This window comes from Staurois parvus, unplaced genomic scaffold (assembly GCF_062004578.1).
Source record: "Staurois parvus isolate SC_StPar_1 unplaced genomic scaffold, SC_StPar_1.0 ptg000183l, whole genome shotgun sequence".
Classification (NCBI taxonomy): Eukaryota; Metazoa; Chordata; class Amphibia; order Anura; family Ranidae; genus Staurois; species Staurois parvus.
The window spans coordinates 105,979-124,321 of NW_028317979.1; the positions used below are offsets into that span (position 1 = coordinate 105,979).

Below are 18,343 nucleotides of genomic sequence, written 5' to 3' on the forward strand. Positions count from 1 at the left end.
CTCGGTTTCACAGTTCGATTGGGCATCCCGTATACCCCCCTTATCCCAGTGGTGTGTTTAGGTTTTGTGCTGCCCTAGACAACACAAAAATCGCCCCCCTCCTGCAGAGAGAGCATGACACTGACCAACAACACCCCTGCCCCCCACCAGAGATAGCCTTCCACTACCACTGCCCCCCAACACCAGCCACCATTCCCCATAGTGAGAGAGAGACACTCACATTCACAGCTCCGGACATCCCCAGGAACAAGAGTTGGGCTGTGCATACACCATCATGAAGCCCGCAGCCTCTCTCGGAACCCACCAGGTCCCCATGCTGCGTGTGTCCCTTTTTCCGTTCCTTCTTCCAAGGGACAGTACTGCCCCCCCCCCCCCTGAAAAATGCCGCCCTAGGCAAATGCCTTGTTTGCCTTGTGGTAAATACACCCCTGCCTTACCCAAAGTAATTTAATGCACCAATCACACAAATCGTGACCACACTAGTGATAGTGAAACACTTTGTGCACTAGCGATAGTGAAACACTCTGTGCACTATTATTATATACACTTCTCCGTGACATTCAGTGTACACTTCTAAGTGGCTGAATAACATACCCTTACCATATATAAAAATTATGCAAGCTTTATATACGTATAAGAATCCAGAAAGGGAATACACCAGCAAGATCCGCATGGATGCCTTCGGATCCCTTAAATGTTCACTTCATTACTGCTACCTTCTTATGCTCCATAGTAATCATAGAGGGAAAGGCTCTGTAAAATTGTGTGATACAGCAGTGTCTACTCACAGGGCATAGTGAATACATATCACAGAATTCAAGGAAGTAAATGAATGAGATTCTAGATTGTTTAGAATAATAGACTGGAAATAACTGAAATTCAAAGCGGAAATTACTATAACAGTTTAAAATGTTGGTCATAGATTCACTTTAAATAAAGATTGATTTTATTATCTAGTATAGTCTTTCCTAATCTTGCTAACATGGGGGAAGCCTTGCGATAACTTTCCTAGCTCAGGGAACCCATGCTAATAATTACTACATCTACAGTTCACAATAACAGATAATTGTTGCCATTCATTACTGATCTTAAAAGTAGATGTTGTTCATTGCTCAAGGAACCCCTAGCAACCTGTGGCCAAGAAAAGCTGGTTAATTGGATGAATGCACAGAGCATTATAAAATGATTTAGAGGATCCCACAAATCAAAAAATGTATGTTTGTTAAAAGAAAAAATACATTTATGCATAGTAATTTTTGCATTTGAAAAAAAACTTGTTTTCTGAAAAAGTCAAGCTTTAAAAAATGTGAAACAGCACACCACAAATCCATCTAGTTCCTAAGGTTATGTTCACACTAGCCTTGTTTTCAAGCACCAGAAAGGCGTTTGGGAAGCGCTTTTACCGCTTCACAAACTCCGGACAATTCTGCCCATTGCAGCACATGGTGCTGTTCTAACGGGAGCGGTAGCGTCGTGGTGCAGCAAAACGGACGCCTCTGGTCGAGTCAGGAGGCGTTGAAGCCTCCTATTCTAGTCTATGGTGCCACTCTGCAAATGCCTGGCCAGCGTTTGCGGTGCAGTTGCGATGCGGTTGCGGGGCATTTGCGGAGCGGTAACACCATCCAAACTTCATTATAGGCATTTGTGGGGCGTTTTTAACGCTCGGCAAACGCCTAACAACCGCCGCTGAACCGCGCATGCTGCGTTTGCGGAGCGTTAAAAAACGCTCCGCGAACGCCGGACCAACGCTTGCCAAACGCTATAGGGGCGTTTGGCAAGAGTTGGTAAAACAGTCAAGTGTGAACAAGCCCTTACTGTACACCAGACACTGGGGACACTGCACCTACATTTTCTTCTCTGACATGTTTTACTTCGTGATGGGGCTTGAGCTTGCTACACATGTTACAATCTGATTGCACAATATTTCCCTTAGATCTACCAAAAACTATATAGAGCAATTACCTGCTTGAATGAATACACATTAAATGGATAGTTTAGATAGGTCCTCATATTACATTGTACATAGATTTGGCATTTTAAAGTTCATTGTAGAGAGATCATAGCGTCAGATTGTAACATGATTGGAGAGTTTAAATCATACAGGTGAAGAATTTGTAGGTAAAAGTCAAGCCTAGTTCCATCCCCTCCAACTTCATGCGCTTCTACCAATGTCATGTGCTTCTAAAGTGCAGTGGAAGCATTAATGGACCAATAGGAAAAAATAGGAATAGGAAACATGTAAGATCAGCATATAGCTTCATATGACTATCTGGATCTGACTTTTTAAAATGCAATTTTCACTGAAGATAACCTCTGCTTGTGCATTTTGTCACTAAAGCTCAGTCTGAAAAGTAATGGTTTTACATTAAGAAGAAAATCCTTACCATTTAGGAGAAAAGTCTAACTGAATTTTCATGATCTCCTCTCTATAATTCAAAAGAACAGCATCTGCTCTTCCAGGGAGGAGGTGTAACAGCAGGGATTACATCATTATTATTATACAGTATTTATAAAGCGCCAACAGTTCGCTCAGCACTGTACATTACAAAGGGAGACAGAACATGCGACAGCACAACAATACAATGTGATACACGAGGGGTTCGAGGGCCCTGCTCTTTCGAGCTTACAATCTAGGAGGGAGGGGATGGTGGTACAGGAGGAGATAGCTGTGGGGGATGGAGTGGTAGGAAGAGTGGAGGAGGTCGGCAATTAGCAGGGGGTGGGGTAGGCTTCCCTGAAGAGGTGGGTTTTCAGGAGAGGAGAGTAGATGATAGTCTGATGGGTTGGGGTAGGGAGTTCCAGAGGATGGGTGACACCCTGGAGAAATCCTGGAGGCGGGCAAGGGAGGAGGAGACCAGGGAACTAGAGAGAAGGAGGTCTTGTGAGGAGCGGAGTGTGCGTGTAGGGTGGTACTTGGATATTAGGTCGGTGATGTAGTTTGGGGCAGTATGGACAGACAGCTTTGTACTTCAGTGTTAGGATTTTGAATTTGATCCGTTGTGCAATCGGAAGCCAGTGGAGGGATTGGCAGAGGGGGGTGGAGGAAACGGAGCGGTTGGGAAGGTTAATGAGTCATGACATCATATCCTCTCCTCTTTCTCAGCAGTAAAAGGAAACTACATTTCCCTTCAACTACAGGGAATTATAGCGATTGTGGGCAGGTACACTAGGCCTGTACATGTTAAATGTGTCTGACAGACTTGGTCTGCCCACCACTGCAAATAGGGCTGAATTACATCACTGCTTCCTGGAGAAATAGCTACAGAAGGGATGTGCCAAGACCAGTGGCTGGGGGAATAGGAGGCACAGGAGCCACTGTTCTTGCAAACAGGAAACCAAAGAGAATTAATGGCTTGATGTGAACCAGAAGATGGATGACATATTCAGTCAAGATAGAAAATCAGCAACAAGGGCATGTAAATACATTTTTGCAGAGAGTTCTGCTTTAAGCTTTCTTCAGACATACATAATAGAATACTGTTTATACCTTTACATCTTTAATAAGCTTGCTTTTCTTGACAGGACCCAGCTCAGCCTTTTCAGTAGCTCTAGCAGTGGAAGTGAGCACATGAAGAATTTCATCTGGGATAAAGTCATTCTGCTCATGTGTAGAAAGTTGTTGGGATAGTTCCAAACTATTATTCCTTTCTTGACCAGTTAGTAAGTCTATGGCAAAACATAGCAAACTTAATATTTCACAAAATGTTGCAGAGATTTAAATTATATCTTGCGTGTACATAAAATATTATAAGTCTGTAGGGAACTGTTATTTTATACACTAGTTATGGTTTGTTTACATTCATATACAGCCACTACCATAGAGGTCCCATTACAGACAAGTCCCTAGGTGTGCTTCCTGCCCCTACAAGGTGGTCAAGAAACCCCAGGATGTTATATAGTTTGTTTTTCCAGGAAGTATCAGGCAGAGGGTGCCAGCCTGCCATGTATCTGGGGAGAACTGTATGGTGATTCTGTGAGTACTGATCCAGATTAACAAGGCTGCTATCTATGTAGTTGTTACTGAAGCAGATTAGGTCTGCCTCTGTTATATTTCAATTTCTGTATTGGAACCCTAATATCTCTGTAAGAGAGAGATTTGTGGTTCATGATCATTATTCTATTTACACACTGCAGAATCCTTATAGTTGTCTATATATATATATATATATATATATATATATATAGATATAGATCAGTGTTTTCACCTGCATAAGACTGTCAGGTGAACTTTCTGTTAATTGCAGTGTATCTTTGCAGCCTCTTTGCTTAACCTCCTTGGCGGTTTTCCCGAGTGTAGCTCGGGGTAGAATTTCTATACCAAGAACGGTAACCCCGAGCTACACTCGGGCTTACCATGCAGCGTTCTCTGGGGGTCCCTGCAGCACTTACCTTGTCCTTCGCTCCCACGATGGGTCCCCTGCAGCGTCCCCGTCCATCTCCTCCGGCCGATGCCGGCATCTGGCTTCCGTGTTCCGGTCCCCGTGACGTCGGAACGTTCGGGCGGCGGAACCGGCGGGAAATTTGACATTTTTAAAAAATGACATTTTTGCTGTCATTGCTTTTTCACTGCATTTCACATACATTTTGTCCCCACTGCTTTGTCCTGTGCCCTGCCTGCATTTTGACTGTTCTTTGTGCCTGGAAACTTAGAAAAGTCCATGGCGTCCAAAAAGCGTCCCTTTACGTCAAAAGCAGTTTTAGAACAGCGATAGTAAATCAGAACCACTTGCAGAATTGAGTGATAATGATTTGTGGGGAAATTCGTCATCAGACACTGAAAACGATTTTGCGACTTTGCTCAGCGATGTGCGAATTTGCCTCTGTATTTCAAATTTCAGTGTTTTTGGTTTGATTATATTATTGAATTAAATTTATTATATTATTATTTTTTATGATTATTTATTAAATTATAATTTATGATTTCGTGTTTAAAGTTTTATCATATCCGGAATGTTTAATAGACTCTTTTTCGGATAGATTTCAGTGAGTTATTCCTAAAAATTACAGCCTACAATTAAAAACTACATATTTCCATGCAAAAAAACGGTACCGCTTTCAGCACAAAATTCCTGACATAATCATACCGCCAGGGAGGTTAAATAGCCTTATTGGTCTGGATCTCTCTTTAGCTAGGATTAGCATAGGGAGCGGATAGATTAGGCTAGAGGTAGGTTAGGCATCCGACGGCCACTTAGACAGATAGAGGCCGGTTGCAGTGACAGCCCAGTTTAGGGATAGGGACTAAGAGTAAGGAGAGATAGGGCATTTTATCCTTTTAGGTGATGCATCGCTGATCTTCAGACAAGCAGTGCAATCATCCGCATGTTACTTGGACGCCATCACAGCATCTAAAGTGGAAGCGTGCATCTTATTGACTCTCACCTCTCCAGGGGCCCCTGCAACCGGACTGCGCTATACCCATGGTTGGAGGTATTCTGTATACTACATGCACATATACCCGGGTATAATTGCAACCTCCCAATTTATGCTAAATTGTAATTCCTGAATGTTATTCTTATGCATCCTGTTTTATGTGGCTGCTTTATATAAACTTTGCATTAATCTCATACAGGTGTGGTGACATGTTTTCATGTTAGAAATATAAGCTGGGTGCATTAATACTGCTATGTATAGTTACTTTAAGTTGTCTACCTGTTACATTCCTAGAAAGGGGTGAGTCTCCTCAATTGCAGGATCCCTATTCTAGGTGGAGGCACTGACATTTGTATTATCACAACCCCCTCTTCCATATAGCGAAGGCTCAGGATTGTCTACTCATATACAGGTTAGCACCATAGCTTGTTTGGTGTGGGCCATTTCACATAACCCCCCCCCCAAAAAAAACAGGGCTACAAGTCTAAATCCTATAATTTAGTCTCTAAAACAGTCCAAAAATTCATATCTATTTTCAGTACATCATATACAGGTGAAACTCAAAAAATTAGAATATTGTGCAAAAGTTCATTTATTTCAGTAATGCAACTTAAAAGGTGAAACTAATATATGAGATAGACTCATTGAGATGATTATATGAGAGTTTGGAGCACTTCATGCTTCCTTCCACAGACAAGCTTTATGGGAATGCGGACTTCATTTTCCAGCAGGACTTGGCACCTGCCCACCTTTTAGTTTCACCTTTTAAGTTGCATTGCTGAAATAAATGAACTTTTGCACAATTCAAATTTTTCGAGTTTCACATGTATATAGCTGCCAACTGTCGGGGTTTGCTTGGACAGTCATGGTTTTTACCTATTTGCCATGCGCTGTCTGCGTCCTGAACTGTATCCCAGGAATGACAGCCTTCTCCCAGCTGACAAATGTCTATGATGAGGATTGAGTAAAATCATTGCTGTTGTGATTTCTGACTGAGCTGCAGCTCAAAGGAGACCTATTCTGTCTGTCACAAACCTGTGACAGTGGGGAGACAGATACTTTTTTGTGTGCGAAGTAATACAGTGCCACAAATGGTCCATTTCACATGGGCCAAGTTTTATCTCAGAAGGGGGTCTGTCCACTGATTAGGGTTGCCACCTTTTCTTCAAACTGAACGTGAACATTTTAGCGGCAAACAGCAATTTTTTTTGTAGTATGCACTATCCATATATTTTGTGATAAAATACAATTACTAATCATTTGGCGTTAATCACAACGTTCCAAATAAGTTGCTGTAGAAAGACATTATGGGGGAGATTTACTAAAACTGGAGCACCTGTGCATGGTTGCCAATCACCTTCTGACTTCATAAAAAAGAGAAATCAGCGAGCGCTTAAGGTGAGACCAGCAGCTAATGCACTACAAGGGAACCAGAAACCTTCAAGAACATAAATATTCAAAAAGTGCAATAATGTAATAATGATATTATAAAACCAATGATTGTGCATATAGTCCATATAGTGCAAAACAAACTGTAAATAAAGTGTTATTGTAAAACATCAGTATGTGCGACATCTATATATATATATATATATATATATATATATATATATATATAAATAAATGGATAAAAGTCCATGTGGTGGTAATATTCTGACATCAATTAGATAGTGATGTTACATAAAGATCCCGTGCTCAGGTGATCTCAAATAAATTTCACATGATAATTATTCTGTTCGGTGCAGTGAATATAGTAAAAATGCGCACTCACCAGATGCGCATTTTAAATATGCAGTTTGTATAAATTATGTGATCTGCCAGAGGTCCCTTTAAGGTGGAATGGGTGTGCAGTCTGGAATTCAAGCCACAGTACACTGTGAAGAGAGTGAAGCATAGCTGCGCAAGCATCATGATATGGGAATGTTTCTCATACTACGGTGTTGGGCCTATTTATCGCATACCAGGGATCATGGATCTGTTTGAATACAACAGAATACTTGAAGAGGTCATGCTGCCTTATGCTGAAGAGGAAATGCTCTTGAAATGGGTGTTTCAACAAGACAACGACCCCAAACACACCAGTAAACGTGCAACATCTTGGTTCCAGACCAACAAGATTGACGTTATGGAGTGGCCAGCCCAATCCCCGGATCTTAATCCAATAGAAACTTGTGGGGTGACGTCAAAAATGCAGTTTCTGAGGCAAAAATCAAGAAATAGAGAAGAACTGTGGAATGTAGTCCAATAATCCTGGGCTGGAATACTTGTTCACAGGTGCCAGAAGTTGGTTGACAGATGTACAGCAGTTCTCAGAAACAGTGGTTATACAACTAAATATTAAGTGATTCAAAGGAAAGCAAAATCTTCGAACATTTTTGAGTTTATATAGTGAATGTTTGAGTTTGTAAAGAAGAATACAAACACTGCTATTTTTTTGAACAGTCTAATATTCACTTTTCTTCAATTTTTTTTAGAGGAACAACACAAATTTGATATATTTTTCTTCATGTTTTGATTTGGAATAGAATGTGTAGTGTTCCCAATGCATTTGTGTGTATGGAAATAAAAGCTATTAGAAGGATTTTGAGCTTTATTCACTTTTTTCAACACACTGCTATTATTTTGAACACAACTGTATATATATATATATTTCACCAGGATTTCATAATGTCATAATGGACTATGATGTCATAATGGACCAGGATGTCATAAAGTCATAATGGACTAGGATGTCATTATGGACCGGGATATCATAATGTCATAATAGACCATGTCATAGTGTCATAATGGACATAGATGTCATAATGGACCGGGATGTCATTATGGACCAAGATGTTATAATGTCATAATGGACCGTGATGTCATAATGGACAAATATGACCAGCTCACTAAACAATGATATATACATACACCATAAAGGGAAACAGGTAAAAAAAAAAAAAAAAAGCTCATATGCCATGTTATTAGAGAAAAAAATGCAACATATATAGTATATACTCTATATATAAATAAATATGTATTTATACAATTATTAGGTTCATGAAGTTCATACGTTTTTGAAGTGCATTTGTGTTTTCAATGCACATTTTGATGCGATTTTAGCCTGGGTTCACACTTGTGTGGTGTGGGACACCACATGTGATTTTGATAGGAGTCACACCAAATTCCTATTCATATCACATTGGATTCTTGGCAACGTGATTTCTGCCCATTCATTTTGTGTGAAAAAGGTGCAGGCATCTTTTGGATTGGATCACATGGGTGTTCACACCCATGGTATCCGAATCAGGCAATCGCACTGCGTTTTGTGACCTGTTTTTGGATGTCATTAATTTAAAGGAAAAGCACAGCAGGGTGCCAGGTGAGCATGAGTAAGAACAATAGAACTTTATTCAAGAAGCACTTACCTTGAATGTTCCACAAGCAACATCCTGATAAGGTACAGTGATCGTGTCAGGGAAAGGTCTGACCATAGTGCAGGTGAAGTTCCACGGTGCACAAATATGCGCAGAGTCATTACGAGCCAAACAGATGTGCAAGCACTTGGACATAGGCGCATCAGGGCGTGCGCCTGTCACTAATGCTGGCGCCAAAATGGCTATTTAAACTGGCTGCAGTAGTTGTCCCATTGCTGTATGGTCTTATCCCTGCTTGTGTTCCCTGATTCCTGTGATTGTCTCCTGATACTGAACCAGCCTGTTCCTGATCTCCGCTTGATTGCTACCCGCCCTGACCTCTGGCTTGTCTTGGATTATTCTTCTGTCTCTGCTCCTGTCTGATTGATCTTCCATTCTTCTAACCTGACCTGTGATCTGACTACTCTTCCTCCTGCCACTTAAGCCTGATCTGCCTGACCAATACCGAACCCGGCTTGTCTGACCCTGCATCCTCAGCACGCAGCTCTCGAGTATCCATACATTCAGCACGGCTACATCTGAACCCTGCTCCCTGCCTACAACCAGGGGCGGACTGACCATTCGAGAACTCGGGCACTGCCCGGGGGCCCCATGAAATGCCCCTGGTACCTTTTTATAGGCTTTGGTACTTGACTGTTAATTCACCTGATTTTATTTATTTAATTATATATATATATATATATATATATATAGACCCACTTTACTGACATCCTAGCTAAGTAATTAGTTTGAAATAAAACTTTTAAACTATGTTAACTATATTGAATAAATAAATCCGGTGAATTAACAGACAAGTACTTAGGCTTTTTTTGAGTGTGGGCAAGGACACAGGGGCCCCATGACCCCCCTATTGCCCGGGGGCCCCATGAGTTGTCAGTCCACCCCTGCCTACAACTCATCAGCTATTACTGGGGGGTATTGGAAGGCTTTCCCGAGTGGGGGGCAGGGGTGTTGCTGGTCAATGTCAGGCTCTCTCTGCGGGAGGAGGAGGTGGTGTTGGTCAGGGTCCATGGGGGCAGATGATTTTTGTGTTGCCTAGGGCAGCACAAAACCTAAATACAGCACTGGTTACATTGTATTCAGTGTTGTTAGCATTTATTATGCACATGGACTTGTTTACTTATTCATCACCTTTGTCACATTCCATCAACATCTGAGTGCTGGATACACTTGTAATCTTTACAAGGTGTTGTACATGCTATTGTGTCATTAATTTAATATTGACACCTGAAGCAGATCACATGAACTTGGTGCAATTTCAGTGCAGTGTTGGAAATGCACAAGATTCCCTGTGTTTCCCACACCGCATATATGTGAACCAAGGCTTAATGTGTATTTATGTGTTTTGTGATTTTTAATGTTGCTAGGAGCAGGTGTCTGTTGTCATGCTGGAAAACACACCAAATACACATGTAAATGTGTTTTTCATGTAATTCAATTGAAATCTATGGAGCTAAAAACACAGCAGAGGGTGTATAGAAGTGAATGTGACCCATAGGAACTAATGGCAAGTGGACTGTAGTGCGTTTCTGCAAATGCACTGAAAAACACATAGGTATGACCCTAGCCTTAGGCTTCATACACAGGCAGAAAAAATATATTTTTTAATTGTTATGCCTCTGAATGCAGCTCCATTTCAGCCAATGTGTCCATTCAAATAGTGGCATTTTTTATTCCTATTTTAGAGCAGCATTCAGGGGAGTAAAGAAAAATGCTTCAAACACGCTGGGACGGAAGCATAGGCAGGACAGAACACACAAAGAAGATGGTAAACACACAAATCTTTATTGAACTATGGAAGGCACTCAATCAGGCAGTTCTTGGCACTCCGCAACATGCGGCTTGTAGGGACACTCACGGTAAGCGGGCTCACGGGGACTCAACGTGACCTTGGCTGTGGGGTCTGACCTCAGCACTGCTCCCACACAGCTCTCTAGGGACAGCAGCAGGCTCACGGGGACTCAGCAGGACCTTGGCTATGGGGTCTGGCTTCAGCACAACTCCCACACAGCTCTCTCTAGGGACAACAGCAGGCTCACAGGGACTCAGCGGGACCTTGGCTGTGAGGTCTGACCTCAGCACAGCTCCCACACAGCTCTCTAGGGACAACAGCAGGCTCACGGGGACTCAGCGGGACCTTGGCTATGGGGTCTGGCCTCAGCACAACTCCCACACAGCTCTCTCTAGGGACAACAGCAGGCTCACGGGGACTCAGCAGGACCTTGGCTGTGGGGTCTGACCTCCGCACAGCTCCCACACAGCTTTCTAGCACACAGCACAGCGGGTAATCCAGGCCCCAGAATATTAGGCAGAGTATCGTGGGGCCCACAGCAAAGCAGTTCTAGCACAGCGGGTAATCCGGACCCCAAAGTATTAGGCAGGGTATCGTGGGGCCCACAGCAAAAGCGGTTCTAGCACACAGCACAGCGGGTAATTCGGGCCCCAGAGTATTGGGCAGAGTATCGTGGGGCCCACAGCAAAGCAGTTCCAGCACACTGCTCAGCGGGTAATCCGGGCCCCAGAGTATTAGCAGAGGGGCAGCGGATAATAGTCCTGACCTTTGAGGGGGGGGTCTCCTGCAGAGTGCTCAGCGGGGATGGCTGTGGAAGTCAGGTCCCCGCCCGGACCTCCCAGAGGCTTGCGAGTTCAGCAGCGGCGGAAAAGGAAAACAGACAACCGGGTCACGCACTGGCCTCTTTAAGGCCAGCCAGGATGCTTCCCGGTTGCCCTGGCAACGTCCGGCCCAGTGCCGCATTCCTGGGCAATGAGGCACGCCCCCTTGACTCGTGCTGCGCTCTCGGGAGCGCGGCCTTTGTCATTTGACGAGTGCAAGCACAGGAAACCCCTGTACCTGCGCTGTATTCATCAGGGCCGTGTGGCGTCATAGTGACACCCCGGTGAGTTGCCCGCCCTCTTCCTGGCCAAGTGGCATGAGAAGTGCAGGCTTCTCAGCGGGGGACCGCCTCTCTCCCTCAGGCTGCTCAGGGTTGGGAGAGACAGGAGAGGGGGGAGTGACGAAAGTCACACTTCTCATCCTGGACTGCCCACATCAAAGGGCCGTGACAAGATGAGCGGGGGGGAAGCTGCAGAGGGGAGAGTAGCAGAGAGGCAGGCAGCCTGCACACCGTGACACACACATTTGGAGAAAGATCTACTAGCATTATTTATGCACATAATCGTACATGTATACACGTAAATTCATTCCAGTGCCTAGAATGAATGAATGGACATTCTGCCCAGTAGAATGTGTTTATAGCCATACACTTCTAAATGCCATTCGTCTGGAAATGTGTCAACTCCTGGCAGAAAGACCCAGCATAGACAGGAGTATTTGATTATGTTCCCGGTCACGAAGCCCTCAATACACAATAAAATCTGGTTGCACAATCTCTTTTAGATCTACCAACAACTATGTATTGCAAGGGCCTGTCTGATTGGATAGCTTATATTACAAAGTTTTGGTAGATCTAAAGTTGATTGTACAGAGATTGTATGGTCAAATTGTATTGTGTATGGTGACCCTGTCTGCAAAAATAGCAATACTTGTCAATGTAGGTAATATTTTTACATGTATTCCAAGAAATGACAATTAAAACAATGTAAGGCTAGGTCCACACCTATGCAGTTTGCGTTTGATCTGTTTCTGCAGTGTGTTTTGCACTTTTGCACATGCGTTTTTGACTTGTTTTTGCTGCGTATTGCATTTTTTTTCTTGTTGCTATACAGTTTAAAATGCAAAACGCATCAAAAATGCACTACAATGCTCTTCTGCAGCATCTCCAGTCTATAGAACCAAAAACGCAACGTTTTGTCCCTGACCCTTTCCAAAAACTGTACCGAGTGAAAACGCGGAGATGTGACCCTGTCCCATAGGAAATCATGTTAAATGGACTGTAGTGCTTTTCTGCAAAACGCAGGAGAAAACGCTTAGGACTCATGTACACAGGGAGTTTGGGAAAACTTTTCTGAATGATGGAAACTGCTGGAAAACGTAGGTTAAAAAATGTCAGTTTAGCTGCGTTTGCATACCGCGTTTATGTGTGTTTGCGTTTAGAAGCGTTTTTAAAAGATATCCTCAGGGGACCTTCCCAAATGCCCAGAATGCACTGAAAATAGTAAAAAATTTACTATTTCAGACATTTTGAGCGAGAGAGAGCAGAAGCAGAGAGAGCAGTATGTGTTGAGATGACCTGTCTTTTCTGGTTGTATTCACTATGGATCCCATCATGAGCATAATGCAGCACGTTCTACCATTTGTTCCTTCACGCGAAACCTGGAACTGACTGCTCTGGTGTATTAGGTCCATCTGAATACATGGAAAATGCTTTGCATGCATTTCTGATGATGAAAAAAGGCTCTGGACAGCATCCGGACATGGAACAGTTAAAAAAACGCTTCTAAACGCAAACGCTTATAAACACGGTTAACCACGTTTATAAGCATTTAGAATGCTGGTAAAATCTACTCCTGAACGCAAGTTTGGTGCATTGAAAAAACGACTTTAAACTCAACTGCCTGTAAACAACTATGTGTCCATGGACACATAGGAAAACATTAGGGAGAGTTCAGGGGCTGCTGAAAAAAACGCTCAACAGCTCCTGAACGTCAGTTTAGGAGCTGCAGTGTACATGAGCCCTTAGGTGTGAACCTAGACGTATGGTTAGTAAACTAAATCAGGTAAGAAAGTGGATAAAGAAAGATACATTTTGTGTGAAATGTTGACAATAGTAAAGCATTATGTCTGAGGGTCACCCATACAATGATGATGGAAGTAGTGTCCTTACCAGTGCTGGACTCTCCAATTGCTAGAAGGGTGCCACTGCTGACCATTCTCCTTCCTGTGGACTTGGGCCCCACAGGTGGCAAAGGGAACGCAGTCACTGACATGTTGCACTCTTTATTTGGCTGTGATGTGGTGACACACTAAGCTCGGCACTCACACACCTCACAAACTGTGCTTACAAAGACCACCAGACAGCCAGAAATGTACACGAAGTGAGGAGAAAAGCCTCATGTCACTGACTCACTCTATTCCTAACTAGTGGAACTTCTAACCATTGTAAAAGAATGCCTTGGCTGTCTCCATGACAACGGCCCGCCCTGTTCCCCTAGTGACTGACACAAATAACACACAGAGCTCTGCTATTGTCTGCCTGTGTGAAATCATGTACAGTCTCTAAGTAAAGTTTTTTGAAAAAAAATAAAATAAAATTATATATATTTCTGTATACATGTGAGGAAAGCAAAACAGAGGCGTTAGACATTTGAAGTAGAGTATGATAAAGGGCACAATAAGAAGTAAAGCCTCAGAGTATTTAATAGCTCACCTCCCAGCTGAAATAAAGAGAGACAGTATGTAACTAACGTGCGCCCTTCAGTTCATAGCCCTGTGCATAGTTCTCGTGTATATATAAACACCCAAGACAGTCAAACAAAAAAAAAAAATGCTACTATGAGGCTTCATGGACATGAATGTATGCCCCAACCCAAATATGCTGTTTTGTTCTAAGACTTTGGCAGAAAAAAATGCCTCTAATGTTGCTTTTGGATACGGATTTATATGTGTATGTCATAAATGCATTTGACTGGCCAGAATATCAATTCATTTTGGCTGTTGAAATCCATTTATGCGCATACACGAGCGTACATTTAGTGCGTTTTTTTTAAAATCTCTAAATTTGACCTAAACGCCTGATGCATATGGTGACATAAGGCTAAGACAGAACTGTGTTTAGAGGCATAAAAAAGAAAAACATAGTTTGCTCTGAGGAAGAGGTTGTTTCCTCAAAACGCGTTAGCCAGTTGGTCATCCAGGGTTCCATCGTATGGACTCAGATGTTGTTTGGATCATACATCTTGTTCAGTTTGACATGCCTGTGTTTTTATGTCTATTGTGAGTGTGATACTTACTTTGTTTCTTCAATAAATATTTTTAAACGATGATGCACTAGGTCGGTGCACCCTTTTTCTGTTTCTCCATTAACACAGAACTGTGTTTAGAGGCATAAAAAAAGAAAAACATGGCAGATGCCTCTAACAGCGGCAATTTTTTCTGTCTGTGTGCTTGAAGCCTAACACAAATCATGAAAACACACTGGTTAAAGGCATACTCCACCTTAATAAACAAAGAAATAAATGCACCATGCTGAAAAAAAAGAGTATTAACCGTTGTTCGACCGCCTGCAGATATACTGCAGCAGAGCAGCCCCGCTGCGCCGGATCACGCGTTCATATGTATGTGATCCAGCTCTTCCAGGTAGGGGGCACATGCACCCACAGCCCTGGCAGTGCTGTCATTCGCTACAGCACATGCTGATCAGTGGGTTTCAATGAATGATTTATGGCTGGAACTCGCTGATCGGCTGAGTGAATGACAGAAGAGAGTCATGAGTTGGTAAACAACACAGGGTCCTCTACATACAGCAGCAATGTTTCATTTTTTTTTCTCCCTACAAAGCAGGGAGTAAAAACTGGTACAATGCTTAATAAGAAAAAAAATATCACACAATAAACATTGGTAGGCACACAGTTAACCCTTTGATTGCCCCTAAACCCATTCTCAGCCAGTGTCATTAGTAAAGTGACAATGTATATTATTAGCACTGATCACTACATTATTGTCACTGGAGATGTCAGTTCCCACCCAGCCTCATTTAGTGTCAGATTGCCCTCCGTACTATAACAGTCCCACTATAAGTCGCTGATTGATGCCATTAGTAATATAAAAAAAACTAGCAGTTAAAGTTACATAGTGCCAAATAGTGAAATATGGTCTGGTCACGAAGGGGTTAAGACTCTCCGTAGTTTGAAACGGAATTTCACCCCCTCAGTCAGCATTGACTACTTTTAATCCTTATGCTGCTAACATTAGCAAATAGATAGAAAAGTGTATCACATTTACTTGTATTAACTTTTTTTTTACATTCTTCAATTACTTTTCTTCAATTACTTCCTTGTTTACATGCCTAGGCAAATTATGTCTTTGCAGTGTTCAGGAGGGGAGGAGGGTTTTCTTAGCTAAGCACATCCTCTTGCCCACATGCCTGAGCTAAGGGCAGATGGATTCCAGGAAATAAATACTACATGAATCATCTGCCGTTACTCAAGATGGCTGTAGCCACTAATGCTAGGGGGTGTTCATCAAAGTGATTTCTCTGCAAAATAAAGCATGGGTATATGGATGGATGAGGGAGTTTGCTTTGAATATTAAAAATGAATTAAGTAGCATTTTTGGTTTATGGTGCTGAGATGCAGTGAAGTTCAAATTTAAGTGATTCATTTTTGGCATTTGAGCCTGCATATTGTTGCAAATGCAATTAATGGATCAAAAGTGTGATGCACAGTCTGCTGCAAACTATTCCTCCACTTGCACTGTTCTTCAGTTACTCTTGGGTCCCCGTGTAAGTGTGCATTTTCCCACTGTAGCTTGCAATAGACGGGCTGTGCCAAACACTGACCATAGTGTTCCCATTAGCGGTCCCGGTAGCAGCTTGGAACCCTGCCGTGCACATAGCAAAGGTCTAACGTGCACTTAACTTTAACTCTCATAGCTCTGTACAGGATGGGGACCTCTGCAGTGCAGTTCCACTCCGGTTGCTATCGGAGACGGAATGCAGCACAGGGAGTGCCAACAACATCTCCCTCAAAGCTAGTAGCAATTACACCTATAACACATACATGTTTATGACGGGCTACCTACTGACTGTACCTTTTGTTGCCCATGGCAACCACATGTATAACTTGCACTGGAATGACTTGTAAAATGCTGACTCTTCATACCCCATGTGCTAGTGACCCAAGCTCCCACTGATCTGTTTTTGCAAACTCCAAGCAGGCTTTCATGTGTATTGCACATGGAGAGGAGAGGCTTCCATTTAGCCACTCTGCCATAAAGCCCAGAGGGCTGCAGGGATGCTTGTCCTGGAACTTTGTCCCATCTCCACATAAGATCTCTGGAGCTCTCTGGAGTTGACTTCTTGGTCACCTGTCTTTCTAAGGCCATTCTCCACTGATTGTTCAGTTTGCCTGGGTGACCAGCACTTGGAAGAGTCCTGGATGTGACAAACTTCTTCCACTTGAGAACGATGGAGGCCAATGTGCTCTTTGCTCCCCCTGCTGTCAATCAAATGCTGTGACACAGGAGCAGGGGGCGGGGCCGAGCCATCAGCTCTGTGTCACTGGACACAAACAGGGTCGCTCGGGAGCGAGCCCGCCTGGGTGCCTGCTGAAGAGGAGGAGCCTGGAGCCCCAGTGGGGGACCCCAGTAGAGGAGGATTGGGGTTGCTCTGTGCAAAAGCAATGCACAGAGCAGCTAAGTATAGACATGTTTGTCAGTTTAATTTTAAAAAATGAAGGTTTATTCTCATCTTAAATTTAATCCCCCCCCATATATTCAACAAAGAGCCCAATCCAGCAAAGAGACAGCCCAATCCAAAAAGAGACATCCCCATATATTCAGCAAAAGATCCCAATCCAGCAAAGCGCCATTCCAATCCAGCAAAGAGACAGCCCAGTCCAGCAAAGGCATTCCCAAGTAACAAAGAGACAACCCAATACAGAAAAAAGACATCCTCATATGTTCAGCAAAGAGACATTCCAATCCAGCAAAGAGCCCAATCCAGTAAAAAGACAGTCCAAACCAGCAAAGGCATTCCCATTTAACTAAGAAACGACCCATTCCAGCAAAGAGACATTCCCATATAACAAAAAGACATCCCAATCCAGCCAAGAGACATCCCCGCATAGCAAAGAGACATCTCCACATAGCAAATATACATTCCTATATATTCAGCAAAAATACATCCTAATTCAGCAAAGAGACAGCCCAATCCAGCAAAAAGACAGCCCAAACCAGCAAAGGCATTCCCATATAACAAGGAGACAGCCCAATCCAGCAAAGAGACATTCCCATATAGCAAAGAGACAGCCCAATCCAGTAAAACGACAGCCCAAACCCGCAAAGGCATTCCCATAATACAAAGAGATAACCCAATTCAGCAAAGAGATATCCCTATATAGCAAAGAGACAGCCAAAATCCAGCAAAGAGACATCCACATATAGGAAAGAGACAGCCCAATCCAGTAAAAAGACAGCCAAAACCAGCAAAGGCATTCCTGTATAACAAAGAGACAGTCCAGTTGAGAAAATAGATGTCCCCATATATTCAGCAAAAAGATAGCTCTATATAGCAAAGAGACAGCCCAATCCAACAAAGAGACAGCCCAATCCAGCAAAAAGACAGTCTGAATCAGCAAAGGCTTTCCCATATAACAAGGCGACGGCTCAATCCAGCAAAGAGACGTCCCCATATAGCAAAGAGACATTCCCATATATTTAGCAAAAAGACATCCCAATCTAGCAATCAGATAACTCAATCCAGCAAAGAGACAGCCCAATCGAGCAAAGAGACAGCCTAATCGAGCAAAAAGACAGCCTGAAAAAGCAAAGGCATTCCCATATAACACGGCAACAACTCAATCTAGCAAAGAGACAACCCCACATAGCAAACAGACATCCCCATATATTCAGCAATGAGACAGCTGAATCCAGCAAA

The 18,343-nt window shown here is 43.0% G+C and overlaps 1 protein-coding gene across 1 annotated transcript in view; it reads right to left on the minus strand.

Annotated features, from left to right (window-relative positions):
* AXDND1 (axonemal dynein light chain domain containing 1) overlaps window positions 1–13,884 on the minus strand; it is a gene marked incomplete at its 3' end in the record, with an annotated part of 116,071 nt that extends 102,187 nt beyond the window's left edge. The window contains exons 1-2 of the mRNA XM_089677319.1: window positions 13,574–13,884; window positions 3,488–3,666 (exon numbers count right to left, since the gene is read on the minus strand). Coding sequence (XP_089533445.1) covers window positions 3,488–3,666; window positions 13,574–13,676 — 282 coding nt within the window. The remainder of the gene's footprint in view (window positions 1–3,487; window positions 3,667–13,573) is intronic.
* Window positions 13,885–18,343: the final 4,459 nt, after the last annotated feature.